The following is an 18,451-nucleotide window of genomic DNA, read 5'->3' as shown; positions in this document are numbered from 1 at the left end:
TGGAGTGTTTGCATAAGGAGCTTTGGTAGCATAGTGTGTTACTTGTTGTGCTGCTACATGAAAAGTCAATGGTTCATATCTGCCAGCTGCTTTGTAGTAGAAAAATGGACAGTCTCCTCTCATAAACATCTGCAGCCTTGAGACCCTGATGAAGGATCTCAATGCATCAGAATTGACTTGACAGCAGAGGGCTTGATTTGGTTTTCAACTAGTTACATAGATCTCTCGAACTGGAAATACATACTTGGTATATGAGAATGATGCCTATGAAAGTCCAAGTACAGAATGCTGGAAAATACTTACAAAAATGAAGTGTGTAGCAACTGGAATCTTTGGATTACAGGTGTTTGCAGGTGGTTGACATGCTCTGTGCTAGCATGGAGGTTGAAAGTTTAAGTCTACTCAGAGATACTACTCTGTCACTGAAAACATTGCATGGCACAACAATAATAATACTCTGACACAAATAAGGTTGGGGCATAGTTAACATTCTAGAAACTGGTTACTGGTTTTACCAAATAGAACAGAATGCCTAGTAACCTGTTAGGACCAGAATATTATATATCCTTATGTTACACAAAAATAGCATTCAGTTTATATTTGTTGTTGTTAGGTGCCATCTAGTTTGCTATGACTCATAAAGATCCGATGAACAACATATCTGAATCTTGCCCTCTCCTATTCCATCTTCATCTTCTCTGTCGTCCCTCCCTACCCTGTCATTGAATCAATCCATCGCATAGGAAGTTCCTTTCTTTTGTTGATATTCTACCTTGCCCAGCATGACAGGTGTAAGTCTTGTTTTATATATATCAATAGAGAGGAATGATATGTATTTAACTCCAATCCCCAATAATTTGAAAAATAGGATAATAACAATCTTGTTAAATATTACATATTTTAATGACTATTTTGTCTGTGATAGTGAACTTTTAATTTTTATTGTGTACCCAAAAAATACAAAGCTAAAATTTATCCTGGTAGAAATTATCACAAAACTATTATTAGAAGCTTTTAATAAGAAAAATAGAGACAGAAACCTTGACAGTTGCTACTTAATTTGTTATCAAAGGAGATACAATTTTGGTATCAGCGCAGAAATTCCTGGAGTTTTCCAACAACTAGCTTATAATTTCCCGAATTATATACTATTTCCATGCTTGAAAAGGTGGAGGGTTGGCAAAAAGAGAAAGGAAGATCCTCAACCAGGTGGACTGACACAGTGACTGCTGTAGTGGGCATGTCAGGAAGTGTGAGGGTGGCACAGGATAGGACAGGGTTCAGGTCTGTTGTTCATTAAATCGCTACAGGTCGTACTCCACTCAACAACAACTAACAACAGTGTCAATATGCTTTTCCAGGTAAAATGGATTCACTAACATCAAAAGTTTATATAAATGTCAGTTCAGTTTCTTAATTGTGGAAAATGTATACATGACTCAGAAATCGCATATAGCTTATAAATAAGGAGGGGAAACATCTTCTCCCTCCAACACAGCTAAACCTTTAAATAGCATCAAATTTACCTGCCATTTTTTTCTGGAAAATAAAACTTGATTAAAATGTCTACAGATATTAAGGATGAGAGGTGGGGGGTGTTTCATGATATCTAACTTTTGGCTTGTATATTTTTGCAGTGAAAACATTTTATATTTGTTTTGGAAAGTGATTTCATATTTCACAGTTTGGTGGACGACTAAAGACACATTGAAATTGCGTCCTTTGAATAAGCCTGGCCCGATTTCATTCTGTCAGATGCAAACGAGAGACTTTAGTGCAAAATACAAATATAAAGCACACATTTGTTTAAGCAAACAAGCAATTTGTTCATGTGTATATCTGATCCTGCTTTGAAAGACACGCAGTCCCAGCTCAGCCATTCACGTTTGAAAGCTATAAACTTCCCCATTGTCCATTGAAATGACCCTATTGGCAGCTCAGCACTTGGTGCACCAGTTCCTTCACTGGGAAGAAACAATGACCGCATTAACTGCCGGGCTGTGCTGACAGTGGAGCCGGCCACAGGAGCCCAAACTGAGTCATGACATGGGAAAGATAACAGACAGATAAAGGTGTTCTGTTACCTGTATCCTGGCTTTTCTCTAGGAAAGTGTTGTATTGCACACTAGGTTCCTGGGTAAGGCAGGCAGGTATGATCTCTCAGTAGTCCCCTACACTACCTGACATTTATTTCACAAGCTGTCCTCTAGAATATTCCAGGTAAACACCATCGGCTTCAGGAGTCTTTAATTCAAATAGAATCTTAACCCAAAAACAAAAGGATAAATTCATCCTGGCTTTGTTTTCTCTTGCTGTAACAGTACCAGTTCCAGTTATTCTTCGTCATCCTCAATTGTTTTTGGCTCAGTCATTATTTTTGGGGTTTGATACATTAAAACATGGTTAAAATCAAGCAAAAATATGTCACTGGAATCACATGCATTTGATTACTCCTGCTTGTAGGGAGGGGAAACATAGTAATAAATAATACATTTCCTTCAACTGCTAAACTGCGATTTACTGGGTCCTGCTCCACAATAAATGAATTCTTAGGGAAAGAGTATCAAAGCTTCAATTTCCAAGGAATAAAACCCACTTGCTAATTAGTTTACAGGTTTTAAAAAAACATGTGCCAGTCCACAAAGTACCCTAGTAGCATATGAAAGCATTCTTCTCTTAGTATACACAAGTGGGATAGAGCTGAATCAGAAGGAAAATGCTGGCCTTTTTAAGTTCCAAGTTCCTGTATTGTAGTATTGGATTACTCAAACTTTACATTTATGATATTTTATAATTTTTTTAATCAGGAAAGGAGAGCTGTTTTGAGAGGATAATCCAGAGGTTTGGAAGGAAAGTGGTGTATGTTGTTATAGGAGATGGTGTGGAAGAAGAACAGGGAGCGAAAAAGGTAAGTGGACCTTTTCAGTGGAGGCTGGGCCAGTCGGCTGTCCTTAGTTCTCAAAATTCTCATTACCTGGATAATCAAAACACATTCTTCTATTTGTCTGAAGCAAATGAAGAATGTTTGTGGAGCGGTCAGCACTGAAAAGGGGGAAAATAGAATGAAATACATATGATATGATCTTTTTGAACAGTAGAAGGCATACATGGTTGTGTGTGATTGGTCTTCCGAGAAAGTAGACTTGAGAAGTAAAGAAGGCTTAGCCATGAAAAGTCATGATTGTTTTGTCGCCATGCCAGCATGCCCCCTTTCTTGAACCCATGGAAAATAACCCCAGGTGATCAAAACATTGTTGCCTCAACGTAAAGCTAGGAACCTTTTCAGAGTATCATTTGAAGAAGCTCGCTTGCAAGGTGAAAACTTTTTTGCCCTGAGAATATGGTACTTTCATTTTATAATGACATACATTAGTGCTGGTCTCCCTAGGGACAATACTTGGGAAGAAGTGAAGGAAATGGACCAGATAACATATCCCTGGGCTACCAGTTTTCCCACTGCACCTTCATCTTATCCTTCAGAATCCTTGCAAGTGTAACTCTGTCATTCCCCTTAGCAGAGGCTTCCCATGACATCTCAGTTAATGGTGGGGGGGGGGGAAGAATTTCCAGTTCATCACAACTTTGGTGCAGATTATGTTTTCATTTTGCATCTTGCATTGTGGTCACAGTCATCTGTTTAACATCACCATTTTCTCTCTCTTCCTGGAATGAGATTTTCCTGAAGGCCCCCCTCTCATTGTCTTAATCATTTTCAAGATTCAGGTCATATGCCACCTTTACTATTTACTCTGTTTTTAAAAGCACTTGCTTGTATTTTAACTGGAGAAACTGCAGCGATGGGTGGATTCTTGCACAAGATAGTCTGGGTTCCAACTGACTTTGTCACTTACTAGTTGGGTTTTGTTGTCAGGAAGAGGCAGTCCTAAGAAAAAGACATGCTGAGACAGGTCGAGGGTCAGAGAAGGAGAGGAAGATGGATGGACGCAGTGATCATGACAATGGGCTTGCGTATGTTAGAGATGCTCAGGATGACACAGGATAGGGCAAGGTTCATATCAGCTGTTCTTAGGGTCATGGTGAGTCACAGTTGGCTCTGCAGCACCTAATAATAGCCTCAGTACGTTACTTTGAGTAAGTTAATTAACCTTCTGTTCTGCTGTCTCTCTACACTTATCTAAAAAAAAATGGAGATGGCAATAACACCAAGGTGATGAGATTATTTTAAGATTTGAATTTAGTTAAGATCTCTAAAACACTTTAAACAGCTTGATGCATGCCAAGCATACAACAAATGGTATTTATATTGTTAATGATTTGTGTATGTGTGTGCATTTCAGCAAGAAATATGACTTCCAGGGAGGTGGGGATCGCATGTTGTTTGGGGTTATTTTTTTTTTTTTTGGTTTAACACTTTGTTTTGAAAGTTTTTTCAGTGCCCTAAATCTTGGCACATTTGTAGTCTCTAAGTGGTTCTTGAATTAGAAGCATAAACTATTTCATGAGATTAACCACAATAGAATACTTTATCCATCCTTCCCCATATATTAACTTGTAGGAATCACTGTCTATGTCTATAAAAAAACAAGTCAGTTTTTCTGGAATATTCCTGGTGGCCTATTGGTAAGGAGTTATACCACTAACCCAAAGGCACAGGTTGAATCCACTGTCTAGTTCAGTGGAGAAAGACGGGAAGTCTCTTTCTGTGCAGTGTACATCCTCTTGAACTGCTGGCATGTCAGCTATGAATCGGCTTCAGCTTGACAATATAGAACAACAGACACCACACCCGTAATTGCACGAGTCTCTAGATTATAGATGGAGAGTTGAGCATTGATCATGACACATTACCAACTTTCCAGTAGATTCTGAAGATGGCTTTATTTATGCTGTTTTTAATTTCCAGCAAAAGCACAGATTCTGACACCCATTCTGTAAATAATAAATAATCTCAGTTACATCATAGAATATTACTGGGTTCCATAATTCCCTCATAGTTTACACAGCTGTCACCTGTGCTGATGGAATGCCACACACACTTCAGCTCTAGGAGGACTTGATACTAAACCAAATTTGCCCATGAAGCACCAGTGCAACCATTCTGACTTCACCAGTGACCTGTCTCCATGGCCATTAGGCATAGATGTCAGCCTTGTGGAAGTCTTGATAACATTTCTTCCAGACTAAGTTAGAGCTAAAACGAATGTTTGGTGGGAATGCAGACTCATTCTTCTTCCTGGGAAAGTCTCTGGATTCCCCAGGCCATTCCTAACTAGGACCTCCTACTGGCCAGGGAGGCATGGAAGAGATTTGCACCTCTGAAGAGCAACATTTCATGCCAATGTGGCCCTGGGCCATGCTGTGAATCTGCCCTCCTGGTGGTCCTGTCCCTCTGATATTTACCAACAAGTTTCATTTCAGAAGTATAGCTTTTGAGCTTGTGGTAGACAGAGGGATGTGTTTTAAAGTGATCACTTGAAATGCAGTGAACGCAAGTGAAGTCTTTGGGCCCTATCAAAGTTTGTGTGGGTGAGTGACTCCCTAAACTCTTCTGAGAAGCGTGTTTCTAGGAAGCTTGGCATAAGTGAATACAACATGGAACAAATTCTTGGTTTGATGTCAGAATTGAAAGTTGTAATAGGCCTAAGTAGCAATAAGACTAAGGGTATTTATTCTCTTTGAAGAATAGTTGAGATTGTTTCCACTGTTTATCTTTGAATGTTTTATTGTCTTTACATGTGAGACACATAAACACACATGAGCACAAACATGCTCATACCAAAGGGAAACTAGGAACCCACCAGCAGAGAACATATGCTTTGAATTTTTTACTACAGATGACTGCTCTGAGCCTCAATGCACTGATTTGAGTTCCTGGGATAGGTGCATGTGAGAAAAATCTAAGAGTATCTATTTATAACTGATTTATTGCACATTGAACCTGCCAGTGTAGGCAATCTAATGAAACTGTCAACTAAAGCTTAAAAAATAACCAGAATGTGTGTGGAAAAACATTTGTTCAGAAATAATCTTGCAAAAGATTCACTAAGTTTCACTACAGAAAGTAGTCTGGCACTTTCTTACAAAGTTGGAAATTAAAATTCCCTTTGACCCAGCTGTCCTACTATTGGGAATATACCCAAAAGAAATCAGAGCCGTGATGCAAACAGATGTGTGCACACTCATGTTTATTGCTGTAATTCTCACAATAGCTAAGAGGTGGAAGCAGCCCAGCACTCAGCTATTCATCAGTAAACAAAGATAGGAAAGCCATGGTATAATCACATAGTGGAATATTACACAACACTGGAAAACAATGAATTTGTCTAACACTACAAAGCATGGGTGAGTCATGAAGATATTATGATGAGTGAAATATCTTATTCACAAAAGGACAAATACTGCCTAAGAGTGCTGTTATAAAATAAGATTTATGTGGTAGGGTTTGAGGGAGTGGGGAGGAACAGGAAAAGAGTGGGCAGGATGAACACTGGAACAGATGAAGGAAAGGACTGCCTGAAAGGAATGTATGACTAGGTGTTATATATATGACAGTTAACAATCTGGAGCAAGAGGTTCATTATAATTTAGTACAGTTCCCCCACTGAATTGGGGGAAGGGGAGGACAGAAAATGTGTATCAGTGAATTAATGAAAACTTAACCTCTCTGTAAATTTTCATTAAAATCACAATTAAAAAAAGTTTCAAAGTTTGACATTCTATCATTCAGAGTTACAGATTGCCATTTGTTAAAATTATTTTCTAACTTAAGGTATTTAGCTTTTTGGAATTACTAATGTTTTAATTCTGTAGTCAACTAATGAGCTCTGGTGGCACAGTGGTAAAGATTTGTGCTGCCAACCCAAAGGCAGGCAGTTTGAATTGAGCAGCTGCTCCTTGGAAGAAAACTGGCCAATTCCCACCCCTACTCACAGCCTCAGTGGAGGATCAGTTATGAGTTGGTTCTAAGCTATGAGCTATGAATAAGGGTTTAAATCATGTAATTTGCACATTAGAAAATGTGAAAGGATCTGATACTCTTCAGAAGATATCTTGAGAGTCCTACACAGAAATAGAGACAATTCAGTAGATTGCAACTAACAACATTATTTCATTTAGAGGGGTTATTTAATTTAAGGAAAAATGTCTATAACATCTCTTCCTCAAAAAAAAGCTGAACAGAGAAATTCCATATGACCCAGCTATTCCACTGCCTGGAATATAACCCAAGAAAATGAGAACTGAGGCACAGAGACATGTACACCAATGTTCACAACAGCATTATTTACCATAGCAAGAACATGAAAACAGCCCAGATGTCCAGCTACAGTGGAATGGATTGAGAAATGATGGTACATTCACATGATGGACTACATCAGCACACAGGAGCAATTTTGAAAATGACTACCTAACTTGGGAGGGACTGGAGAGAATTATACTGAGTGAACTAACTCAGTCCCAAAAGGACAAACACTATATAAAACCACTATTGTAGAACGAATATGAGGATCCAAGGGGGAGATGAAGACAGAGAAGTGAGGATGGGAGAGGGTTAATCATAGGGTCGCACAGTTTGATTGGTGGGGATAATGAAGGAAATGGGAAAGATCTGTTGTGAAAAACAATGTATTCAAACTTTATAAATGAACCAGTATTAAAAAAAATAAAGTTAATCATAAGTTAAAGACATAGCTAACAAATTGATGGTTATTAATAAGCATTAATAGCAGTACCAAGACCTTAAGAGAACACTATTTAATATCATTCCAGAAGATGAGCTCCTTATGTAGAAGGCATTCAGGATATAAATAGAAAGAGTTGCCTTCACAAACTGGAGTGTACTTTATTAATGTGAATGGAGTAAAACTTTCCAAACCATCATTTGCTGACGTATTGTTTTTGTTTCAAGTACAACTCATAGTGACCCAATGAACAAAAGACCCGACCCTGTTCTATCCTGTTCCTTCTTCATACTTTAGGATACACAGGAGCCCATTGTGGCAGTCACTGTGTCAGTGCACCCAGTCGAGGTCTTCCTCTCCTTGGTCAACCCTACCCCTTCTTAGCGTCCTGTCCCTTTCCAAAGAATAGCCCCAAAGATGGGCTTTCCAAAGATGGGCAGTCTTCTCCCATGCAATATAATGACTCTGAAAACACACTCTTAGGTCTGCTGTTAGGCAGTTCTGACTCAATGGTACATAGCAACAACATAATACAGAATAGGGAAATTATGTGTAAAGTAACCAGACATACAGGTGATAAAAATAAACCAAATAAAAGAGTCCCTTGTACCCTGATTGCCCATTGTCTCACAACCATAAGAACCTATAGAGCAGTTCTGCACTGCATGTGGAATTAACATGAATCAGAATCCACTTGAAGGGAATGAACAAGAGAATAAGTGGCTTGGTTTTATAATAGCTCCATAGTTTATGTCTAATTTTCAGAGATCTTAAAACAAACTTCTTGTGGATAACACAGAGGAATGAATAATGGCAATGATCCATAACTGGATCTACACAATAGCAAAGCTACACACAGACTTACATTGTTTTAAACCTTCTGGAGGATCAGCCATGAGTCAGTTCCAACTTGATGCTACACAACAGCAAAGACCTTTTGGTTATTACTTTAGAAAAAATTGGTACTGCCATATGTAAATGTTTTGAGAAAATGTGTGCACATGATAACACAGATGTATTCTTTTTATCCAAAAGGCAACTGAACAGTCACTTTCTGTACTTTTTTCACTTATATTTAGCAGTTATTCCAGATCCGTTCAAATCTACATCTTTCATCCTTTTAGATAGTGGCGTAGCCCTGAGGCTGAACATTTACCCTGCTTCTAGTCCTTTGCTAAGAATTCTCCAATTTGTAGTTTAAATGTGGTTCATGCATGTATGAGTGTATGTTGATATTGTTGTTATGTGCCAACTTAGTAGGAACCAAGTCAGCTATGAGTCATAGCTGACTCTCCAGAATGTAGTATTATAAGTAAAAACAGATTAGAAGTCACTGAAAATGAGGAGAAACTGCTGCGAGCATCCTTTAGTAATTGGAACATAGAATGCACAAAGTAGAAATGTAGGAGGCTTTGTCTCATATACTTCATGCATGTTGCTGAGAGAGGCTATTACTTGAAAAAGAGTGCTATGATTGAAAAGGTGGAGGGTCAGTGAAAGAGAGGAAGACCCTCACTGAGATTGATTCACAGTAACTGCAGCAGTGGGCTCAAATGTGTCAGAGATACTGAGGATGGAACAGGACAGGCCAAAGTTCAGATCTGTCGTTCATAGGGTCGCAATGAGTCATATTTGTCTCAACAGCACTTAACAACAATAATCCATGTCACAGTGCCAGTTATCACTTTTGTTAAAACTTGTGACTTGTTTTGCTTGAGTTCTAGAAGTGTGGTTACCTGATATCCCTAATTAGGTGTGCTATGTCATACCCACCTGAATATCTGAATACAGTCAAATGAGTTCAACCACCCCAAGCCAGTCCATCCAATTCACAGCTTGCTCTGGCATTTTCTGCCTCCAGCCCATCACTTTTGATTTTTGCCTTAGTTGTGCCTGCTCCACTTTAGTTACTCTCACTGCTTTCTCTGCTACCAGCCACATGCACCTGTCCTACCCAGCCTTCCCTTGCAGCAAGCCCACATTGCATAACATACATTGTTCACAATGACTGCTGGAAGCCCTAGTTTCCATTCCCTTCTATTGTTGTTTTGTTATGGGCTGTTGAGTCAAGTTTTAACTTATAGTGATGCAGTGTGATGGAGTATGACTACCCCTTGACATTCTCCTTGGCTGTATTGTCTTTACAAGAGCAGATTTCCAAGTCTTTCTATCCCAGAGCTACTGAGTGGGTTTCTCTTCATTTAAAAGATAACGATCTAAACCCTAGTTAGATATAGGGTGCTCTGGTGGCATAGTCCATAGGAAATTGCATTGCTAACCCAAAGATGGCAGTTCTCTGTGGTTTGGATCCACCAGCAGTTCCACAGGAGAAAAAAGGCCGGTCTTCTTTCATGTGATTTACAGTCTCTTAAAAACCCACTGGAAGGTCAGTGATGAATGAGTCACTTCCAATTCAGCAGCAGTGACTTTTTTGAGATGAAATTAAATAGTCTTAAGTACTTCTAGCTTGTAGACCCTACTCCCTTTTTAGTGTCTGTAACGACCACATCATTCCAGCCTCATCACCTCCAAATTAATTGCTGAAATTGCTCTGTGCATAACCACCTGTCATGGAATATCTCTTCCTAGCTGGAATTCCTGTCCCTTGTGGTACATTCACCAAAGAACTCTGCTGTTCACACACACACACACAAAGCCAGTGGTTTGAACTCACACTGTTTCTTGGGAGGAAGATGAAGTAGCCTGCTTCTGGGGAAAAAAATGTCCTATTGAGGTAGAACCAACTCATAGCTGACCCTCCAGTGGATTTTTGGAGGCTGTAAATCACACTGGACAAGATTATCCATGTTTTTGCAACAGAGATGATAGTGTTAATTAGTACCATCAGAAAGGTATGGTCTTCAGGTTAGCAGCATAATTTTCAGCTTTTAACTGAGAGGTCAGTAGTTCAAATCCACCAGTTGCTCTATTGCACAAAGAAAGGCAATCTCCTGTAAAGATTTATCGCTTCTGAGACTTGATGGAGAAGCCACCCTCTCACTCTGATTTCATTTAAGAAATAAGGTTCTCTAGTCAATGTGGGAACAGAAGAGTTAATTACTTTACACTCACCTGTCCTTAAAAACCCTTTGTAAATTCTTTAGTCTTTATATCAGTATATGTGTAAATTAAGAAAAACATTATTTTGCAGTGTTAGTATTAATTACTTGTTAACAGAAGTTTGAATCATAGGGTTGCTGTGAGTTGCTGTAGTCAACTGTTTGACACCTACCAATGTCATCCTCACACCAACACACAACCTTTTAAAAACTATTAAAAAATGCACACTCAATGCTGTGAAGTTGGTATATTTACTCATAACTGACCCTTCCTCAGGTTTTTTGTGGTTATTGGGTTTTTTTTATTTATTTTATTGGGAAAAACTTGTTGGGGATACACGGAGGTGAGGGTTGGGAGCAGAAGGGTGAGGGTGGGCAGGAATGAAAATTGCAGGAATGCAGTTGCAAGGCTGCACAATTTGGTTGGTGGGGTGAGCAGGTGAAGGAAATGAAAAGGATCCAGTGGGGACCAGATGATACAGGGCAATGGTAAGCATACTCCAATGGTGATTAAACAAACTGTCTTTTTCACTTGTGGGTTTCTCATTTGGGAATTGGGTGCAGACTCTCTGGCTTCTTCATGCTGAACAGGGGCATTGATGTGAAGGGGGAAAGGAAGCACACTTTCTCACCTTACTGGTGGTCTTGGGTTGAAGCTGCTTGCCTTCTTGTTCTGTTAGAAGATATTTTCCTGACATTTACTCCCCTCTGGACTGCAAAGTGTTTTCCCAGGTGGGTCCAGTGGGGATGACTGACTGAACCCTGAGGCTCCATCCTCCTTTACTTCCTTAACTGGCTGTTGTATTTCCTTTTTGTCTCTAGAAATGGGTTCAGTGTCAGGTCTGGAGTAAAACTCAGTGTTAAGGTTACCTGTAGAAAAGTGAGCAAATCTAGAGAGAACAAACTTGTGAGTTAGAAATAGAAGGACTTTGGGGGTGTTACTTACAGGTGTGCTGGGAGAGAGGGTGGAGGAAAGTAGCCTCGATAAAATTCTCTGTATGCCCTAAACAGTTTTTTCTACCCAGGGGTCGGATGTCACAACCCAAGGGCTGAGGATCTCACCCTGAGAGCCAGCTCGCCCTGCCAGGGGCTGAACTAATGGCTCACCCCACTGCCAGGGGCTGAACGATCAGCTCGCCCCACTACTTGGGGGGGTGGGGGGGTGGCGCGAATGAATGGCTTGCTCCCTTCCTCAGGTTTTTGAGGCCATAAATGGAAATGGCAGATGACCACACATCTTCCCTAAAGCTACTGATGCATTCAGATTTCTGGAGACATAAAGTTTTTCAGTTCAAGTGAAACTCTCTAAGGTCTGTACTACCAGAGTTCCCATAACTCTTAAGTAAGAATGAAATAAATATCCATTTCTCATAGAGAAGCCACTATTTTTACCCTTCCCATTATAAAATAGTGCTGAGAAAGTACTTGTTGTTTTCTGGTAGAGGTGCTCCCAGAGAACACCTTTTCTGCCTCAGGTAAGCCTGATGTTTTCCAGTTCTCATTGCAGCACCTTTAGCTCCCTCTTTCTCATGAACGACCTCATCAGTGTTGCAGTGTGATGCAATGTCTTGGAATGTGCTGTATCAGTTGTTATTGAGTTGATTCTAAGTCATGGCAGCCATGTGCGTGACCTTGGAACTGTGATTCATAGAGGGGTCAGCGGCTTACTTTTCTAAAATCCTTTCTTCCAAAGCACCTTTGGGTGTACTCATACATCCAGCCTTCCAGTTATTCAAGCACAATAACCATATGTACCTCATGTGGATATCACCTGTGCTGAATTAGAGGCATAATTCATTGTTTGAGCTCATTGCAGTGTGCCACTTGACCATGTGGTTTGAATTAATACTCTATATAGGAAGACTAAAGACATTGGTGTTTAAGGGCCAGTAAACAAACAAACAAAACTTTGGGGTTCTCTTTGAATGCACTCCTCTTTCCATATAATGGTTTTGAGCATAATGTATATGATAGAACAGTTATAATAAAAAATGCTTTTGGGCTGGCATCAGGACCTACAATTTTAGGGATACAAAGCAACTATTGTTTAGAAGTTCTGTTTATTGTTAAATGCCCAGGCTATATTTTAACATATACCAAGGAATTACTTGGAGTTTTAACCCAGCTTCAGTTTGAAATTTATCTACCATTCAGTGCATTCTTTAACATGTGCTTAAAACATACTAGTATCTTTCAGGTTTGTATTGATAATGGTGGTGTTTGTATAGGACTTGTCTAGGCTGGTATATCCAACTCCAGGTAATTATTATGCAAAAGAATTTGATGGAACCTACTAGTCTATAAGAGATACTACTAACCAAAAGGCTTCGAGTCTCCAGAAGTTCAAATCCACCAGATACTCCATAAGAGAAAGATGGGCAATCTCCTCCCATAAGATTTATAGCCTCAGAAACCTGATAAAGAGTTATTTTGAATTAGAATCAACTCAGCAGCAGTGAGTTTGCTCTAGAAAAAGCGTTCCATCTCTCTCAAGAATTTTCCTTTTATTTATAAATGTACACATTGCTGCTGAAATAAGTTTTACTCATGGTGGCCCTGTGGATTTTGGAGTAGAATTTTCCCATAGGCTTTTCTTGGCATTAATCTTTACAGAACTAGACCACCAAGCCTTTATCCAATGATCTACAGATTGAGTTTGAACCACCAACCTATAGTTTAGTTGGTAATGTTTGTACCACTTGAGGACCTTCTTTATGAAGATATGTGTCTTAAAAGTATCTGGATGACCAGCTGAAGAACTTCAGCCTCTCTTATTACATCCTGATACAATGGTGCATCTACTATATAGAAGTATAACTCCTTTTATTCAATTGTGTGAGAACAGCCAAGAAAACCCTGTTGGTTCTTTGGGATCACTTGGGCTCACCATGAGTTTTGGGGTAGGAAAGTGAATCTCTAGAAAATTAAATCAAGAAAATAAAAAAAGAAAAGCTAATTGGGAATGGGAAATGTATGTAAAAGTAAAACATATTCTTAATACTGAACTATATACTTGGTATAGCTATGAATTGGATGAGAACTCTGGTAATGTAGTCCCTAGGGAATTACACTGCTATTCCAAAGGCCGCACCTTTCTGACAGTTTTAATCTACCAGCAGGTCTGTGGGAGAAAGATGAGCACTTCCTTTTATGTGATTTACGGCCTTGAAAACTCAGTGAACGGTCACCTCTGAGTTGCTTCTGACTGGACAGCAATGAGTTTTTAAGTGTTTTGATAAATTGAATACTTGATCTATTTGAAAACATTAATGAATCATTTTCTTTAAAAGTATTTGTACATACTGGACTCATGTTACCAGCAAGCAGTGTGTAGAATGTTATATACTGTATGTATACATAAGTTTAAATGTATATGGAAATAGACACAAATATTCAGTGTCATTATCTCTTAGTATAGGATTAGAATTTTTTTTTGTATTCCTTATGTATTTTATAAATACTTTAGTATAAACATGAATTTCTATTCTAATAAAAATTAAATTACTATATTGTTATAAATCAGACAATTTTTAAATCCAAAGCTATACATCATAATCCCTCAAATGTCTCAGTGCCTGTAAAGAAAGCAAGGGCCACGTGGGGACAGCTATATATGACCTTAACCAGCTTGACAAAGAGGAACTGGTTCTGTACAAATCTAATTCCCATGAGGTCAGACATGTCTCCCACACTCCCATACCTCTTTTTACTCATCTCAACACCATCTTACTGCTTTCAAAATCTGTTGCGATAGCTCACAGACCACAGAGAAACATATTGGGGAGGCCAAAGGATTATAATCCAGATTCGTAACAGAATATACTCAAGAATCTCCCAAAATGAGCATACAGGCACCTCAGCCTTGAGACTTGTGGCTTGGTATTCCCAGGTTCTCAGTCCTGCCCGTATTGTCTCTCCTTCCCCAAGGTGCCATCTTATGGCAAGTCACCAGTTCAGCTGTGGATATAGTGGGAACAAGAAGTGTGTCCTACATTCTCTTGTTATTTCTTCACTGGCATCATATTATCTGTCTGTCTTTCACTTTAGCTTGCTCAACACACTATGCCAACATGTCTCATCTGTCTCTCCTTACTGTTGAGTTAGTTCCAGTTAATAGCAGATTACACAGTAGGAGATTGCCCATCTTTCTCCCATGAAACCACTGGTGAGTTCAAGACATTTAGCCTTCAGGTTAGCAGCCAAGTTGGAACTGACTCATAGCAAACCCTGACGGAGATTGCTCATCCTTCTGTCTTGGAGCCATTGGTGGATTCACACCACCAGAGCAGTGCTGCTTTTGCCTTAGTAGCACAACTCTCTACACATTAGGCCACCAGATCTCCCTTCATGGCTCATGTTATTATCAGAACTGACCCACCAGTGGATTATCAGAAGCCGTAAATATGAAAGAAGATTGCCTATCCTTCTCTTGTTCGGTAGCTGGTGAGGCTTACATGGGTGAATCCTTGTAACTGCTTAGCACAGCCCCAGATATGATCTTCAGCCATAATTATTATTCACTCTTATTCACACATAAAGCTGTGAATGTTATCCTCTTCACCTTCCCTCTCCCATACACACAGACTTCAGAATGCTAATATTTCTTATGAGCTCAAGCACATTACTCTTCATATATTTTCCTAATTTTCCACACAAAGGTTAACTCCCTTCCATTGCAATGATAAAACTTAGGTAACCTCTCATGATTATTTTTTTTTTTTACCTCTCATGATTATTGTACACTTCTCTGTTTCCCTCAGATCTCAAAAGGGTAAATCAGGGATTATACATGTGTAGATTGCCTACAAGTAGCACAAGTCTGAAAACAAAGCAAAAAATGCTGTATGAACGAATGTAAAATATTATGGCTGTATGCTCAAGCTGCCAAGTGAACTAGCCTTCTAAACTTCCAGTGAGGTCTTCAATGGTCATTCTAGGTTATCTCATTATTAAAGGGTCACAGAGATAGATAATCCAAAATAGCATACAGTCCAAGAATGTTTGCATTTGATGGCTGACTGTAATACGTGATTTTAGCAAATAACTTTGGCAGTAAATTCAAGTTTGAACTTAACTAGTTTATGTAATTGTCATCCACCAAGTTGTTATTGTTGTTTAATACTGTTGAGACAGAGGCGACTCATAGCTAATCCTCCAGAGGGTTTTCAGAGGCAGTAATTTCACAGGAGGAGATGCAAATCACATTTCTGTGGACTGTGTGTACAGTGTACACATTCCGTCCCCGAACCCCTTGGTTGCATTGCTTGCTTCCATGTCAAACTCCACTCTTAGTTTCTAATCTCAGATTCCCAACACTATAATCACAAATATTATACTCTGTTCTTTCATTGTTTTCCTTTTATAAGATACTCTGCTTTTCTGGTGGCCTCCTAGTAAGGAGTTACACTGCCAATGCAAAGGCACACAGTTCAAATCCACCAGTTGCTCCCAGGAAAAAAAAGATGGGCAGTATCCTCCTGTGTGATTTACACCCTCTAAAAACCCACTGAGGGGTCACCTGTAGGGCAAATTTTACATGATGTTACATGACAACAAAAAATACAACATTGTTCCCTGAAAAGATGACATAGTTTTTTATAATTACTTATTAGAGTGTTTTGAACAGTGAACTTTTATAATCATGTTTTACCTTATTGATATTTTTTGTATTTTTTTACTTCGTATTTTGTAAATATTTCCCTTGTTTAAACTCTAGAGTTTTAGATTAGTGGTTTAAATATCTACAAAACATAAATAAGCAAGCATAAACATTCATTTATGATTCCCCATATGGCAAAAACCATTTTGGGATCAATGTAAAAAAATAACTGATGGAAATAATTGAAGATAAGTTGCTTCATATATGAGCAAGATTGAGTTTTGAAAGATATAAAATACTCCTACCTAAGGACAGCTGTTTCAACTCTTGTTCAATCACTTTGTAAATGTTCAGCCTTAAAAAATACGCTTAGATGCATGTTTTGAAAGACAACTGGGTCCAGCGAAGTTTCATTCATATCTGTTCTATTTTAAGCACGGGCTTGGCATTCATATCACTGTATATCTAGTTAAGAAATGCCCATCATCTTAAAAGCAACAGACTCCAGATTGAATTTTAAAATTCAGTCCAGTATTCTTAGGGGAGGATTAAGTTTGAGTTTGGTTTAAAACAGATGTGATATGGAGCTGTTAGCTGGCAGTTTTTACAGCAGGGAAGAAACGGGGGAGCTGGTGTGATGGGTTTCCGGCAGGGTTAAGAGTCTGTGTGAGAACCATGTTGTCCTGACTGTCTCTCTCCCCTTGCAGCATGCCATGCCTTTCTGGAGGATCTCCAGCCACTCGGACCTCATGGCACTCCACCACGCCTTGGAGCTGGAGTACCTGTAACAGCCGCATAGCACTTTGAAACCCCACGACCGCCCTCAACCAGGGACAGATCCAGCAGGCCTGAGTCTCGTGTCAGCGCTGGACGGCAGGACTTAGCGATTTCAACATAGTGACACACAGCTGCTGTCGGTCTTGCCCTTTTGCCCTTGTGGCAAATGGAGGACCATGCCTATTTCTTGAGAACAGCTGTTGACTCTAGTACTGTGAATCCAGTGAACACAAGCCATGAGAATGTTCTAACGCAGTCTAATGTGTCTTTGCCACATTAACTACACGGTTCAAACCTGTGAAGAAAGGACCTGCAAATGCTCACGTTTTTAGTATCTTCAGTGTGATACAAACAGCTTCTCTGATACAGCAAACTTGATTGCACAACAAAAACTGAAGTGTGCATCCCAAATACCAATGGAGTCATTTTTCTTGTAAAGAAGGTTTACTTTTTTTGGTGTCTCATCCCCAGGGTAATCTATACATCTCTACTTATTTATGAACAGACTTTTTTTAAAAAAAACAACAACAACAACAACAAAAACAACAACACAGCTTTATTGAGGTATATAGTTCACAGACCATGTGATTCTCCCAGGCAGATTTTGATTCAAATCATTGAAGAGACAACAGCGTAAGAAATAAGCGATGAAAATCCTTTGCCTCATGACACAGCAAGTACTTTTAATTTTAGCACATTGCAAAGTAGTTTAAACTATGTCTAATTTAAACGTATAATATGTACATCACTGAGACAATCATGTACAGAAAGAATTTTTGGTGTAAATTTGTAATGATGCCTCTTTTACATATGGTTTAGGGAGATGCTATTGAAAAGTAGAAATGCCTTGATAGTTAAGTGTGAGGCAATAGTGCACAGATTCATGTGCAGCGCCTTAATGAACCTGGGTATAAATATGTAGATAATGGATTTTTTTTTTTTAGATAATGTTGTCAAGACCAAAAGCATGGATGTTGAGTGTCAGTAAGGATTTTACTTGTCCAAAATTTCTTCTCCAGTCCCCACCCCTCTTTTTTTTTTTTTTTAAATTCCATCAATAGGGCCTTGGTAAAGCAAGAGAAATACTACTCATCAGTTTCTTAACTAATTTGGAGAAAATAGGTCTTCTTACCATGTCGGGTTGTTTTGTTGGGTTTTTTTTGTTTTTGTTCTTTCATTTTCCACACTAATGTATTATATGTAACTACTTGGAATAAAATGATTATTCAAATCCTTCTTCCCACAGAAAGAATGTAGATGATAGATATATTTTATTAATAAAAATGTTCATGAATTGGAAACTAGCAAAACATGATTTTCCATGGGTTCAGAATTGTTTTACTGTCTGCATTTTTTCCCCATTTAGATAAAGGAGA

At 38.9% G+C, this 18,451-nt stretch overlaps 1 protein-coding gene across 7 annotated transcripts in view; it reads left to right on the top strand.

The window, feature by feature from the left end:
* Positions 1-18,089, top strand: part of EYA1 (eyes absent homolog 1 (Drosophila)) — a 235,543-nt gene extending 217,454 nt beyond the window's left edge. For 5 of the 7 annotated variants that reach the window (XM_006880459.1, XM_006880455.1, XM_006880453.1 and 2 more), the window contains 2 exons: positions 2,808-2,908; positions 17,006-18,089. In XM_006880459.1, coding sequence (XP_006880521.1) covers positions 2,808-2,908; positions 17,006-17,086 — 182 coding nt within the window. In that variant the 3' untranslated portion in view covers positions 17,087-18,089. The remainder of the gene's footprint in view (positions 1-2,807; positions 2,909-17,005) is intronic. The other 2 variants (XM_006880454.1, XM_006880458.1) reach the window with 1 other exon arrangement.
* Positions 18,090-18,451: the final 362 nt, after the last annotated feature.

Source organism: Elephantulus edwardii, unplaced genomic scaffold (genome assembly GCF_000299155.1).
Source record: "Elephantulus edwardii isolate Elephantulus edwardi_28Jun2011 unplaced genomic scaffold, EleEdw1.0 scaffold00008, whole genome shotgun sequence".
Taxonomy (NCBI): Eukaryota; Metazoa; Chordata; class Mammalia; order Macroscelidea; family Macroscelididae; genus Elephantulus; species Elephantulus edwardii.
This window is presented reverse-complemented; position numbering and strand designations above follow the sequence as displayed.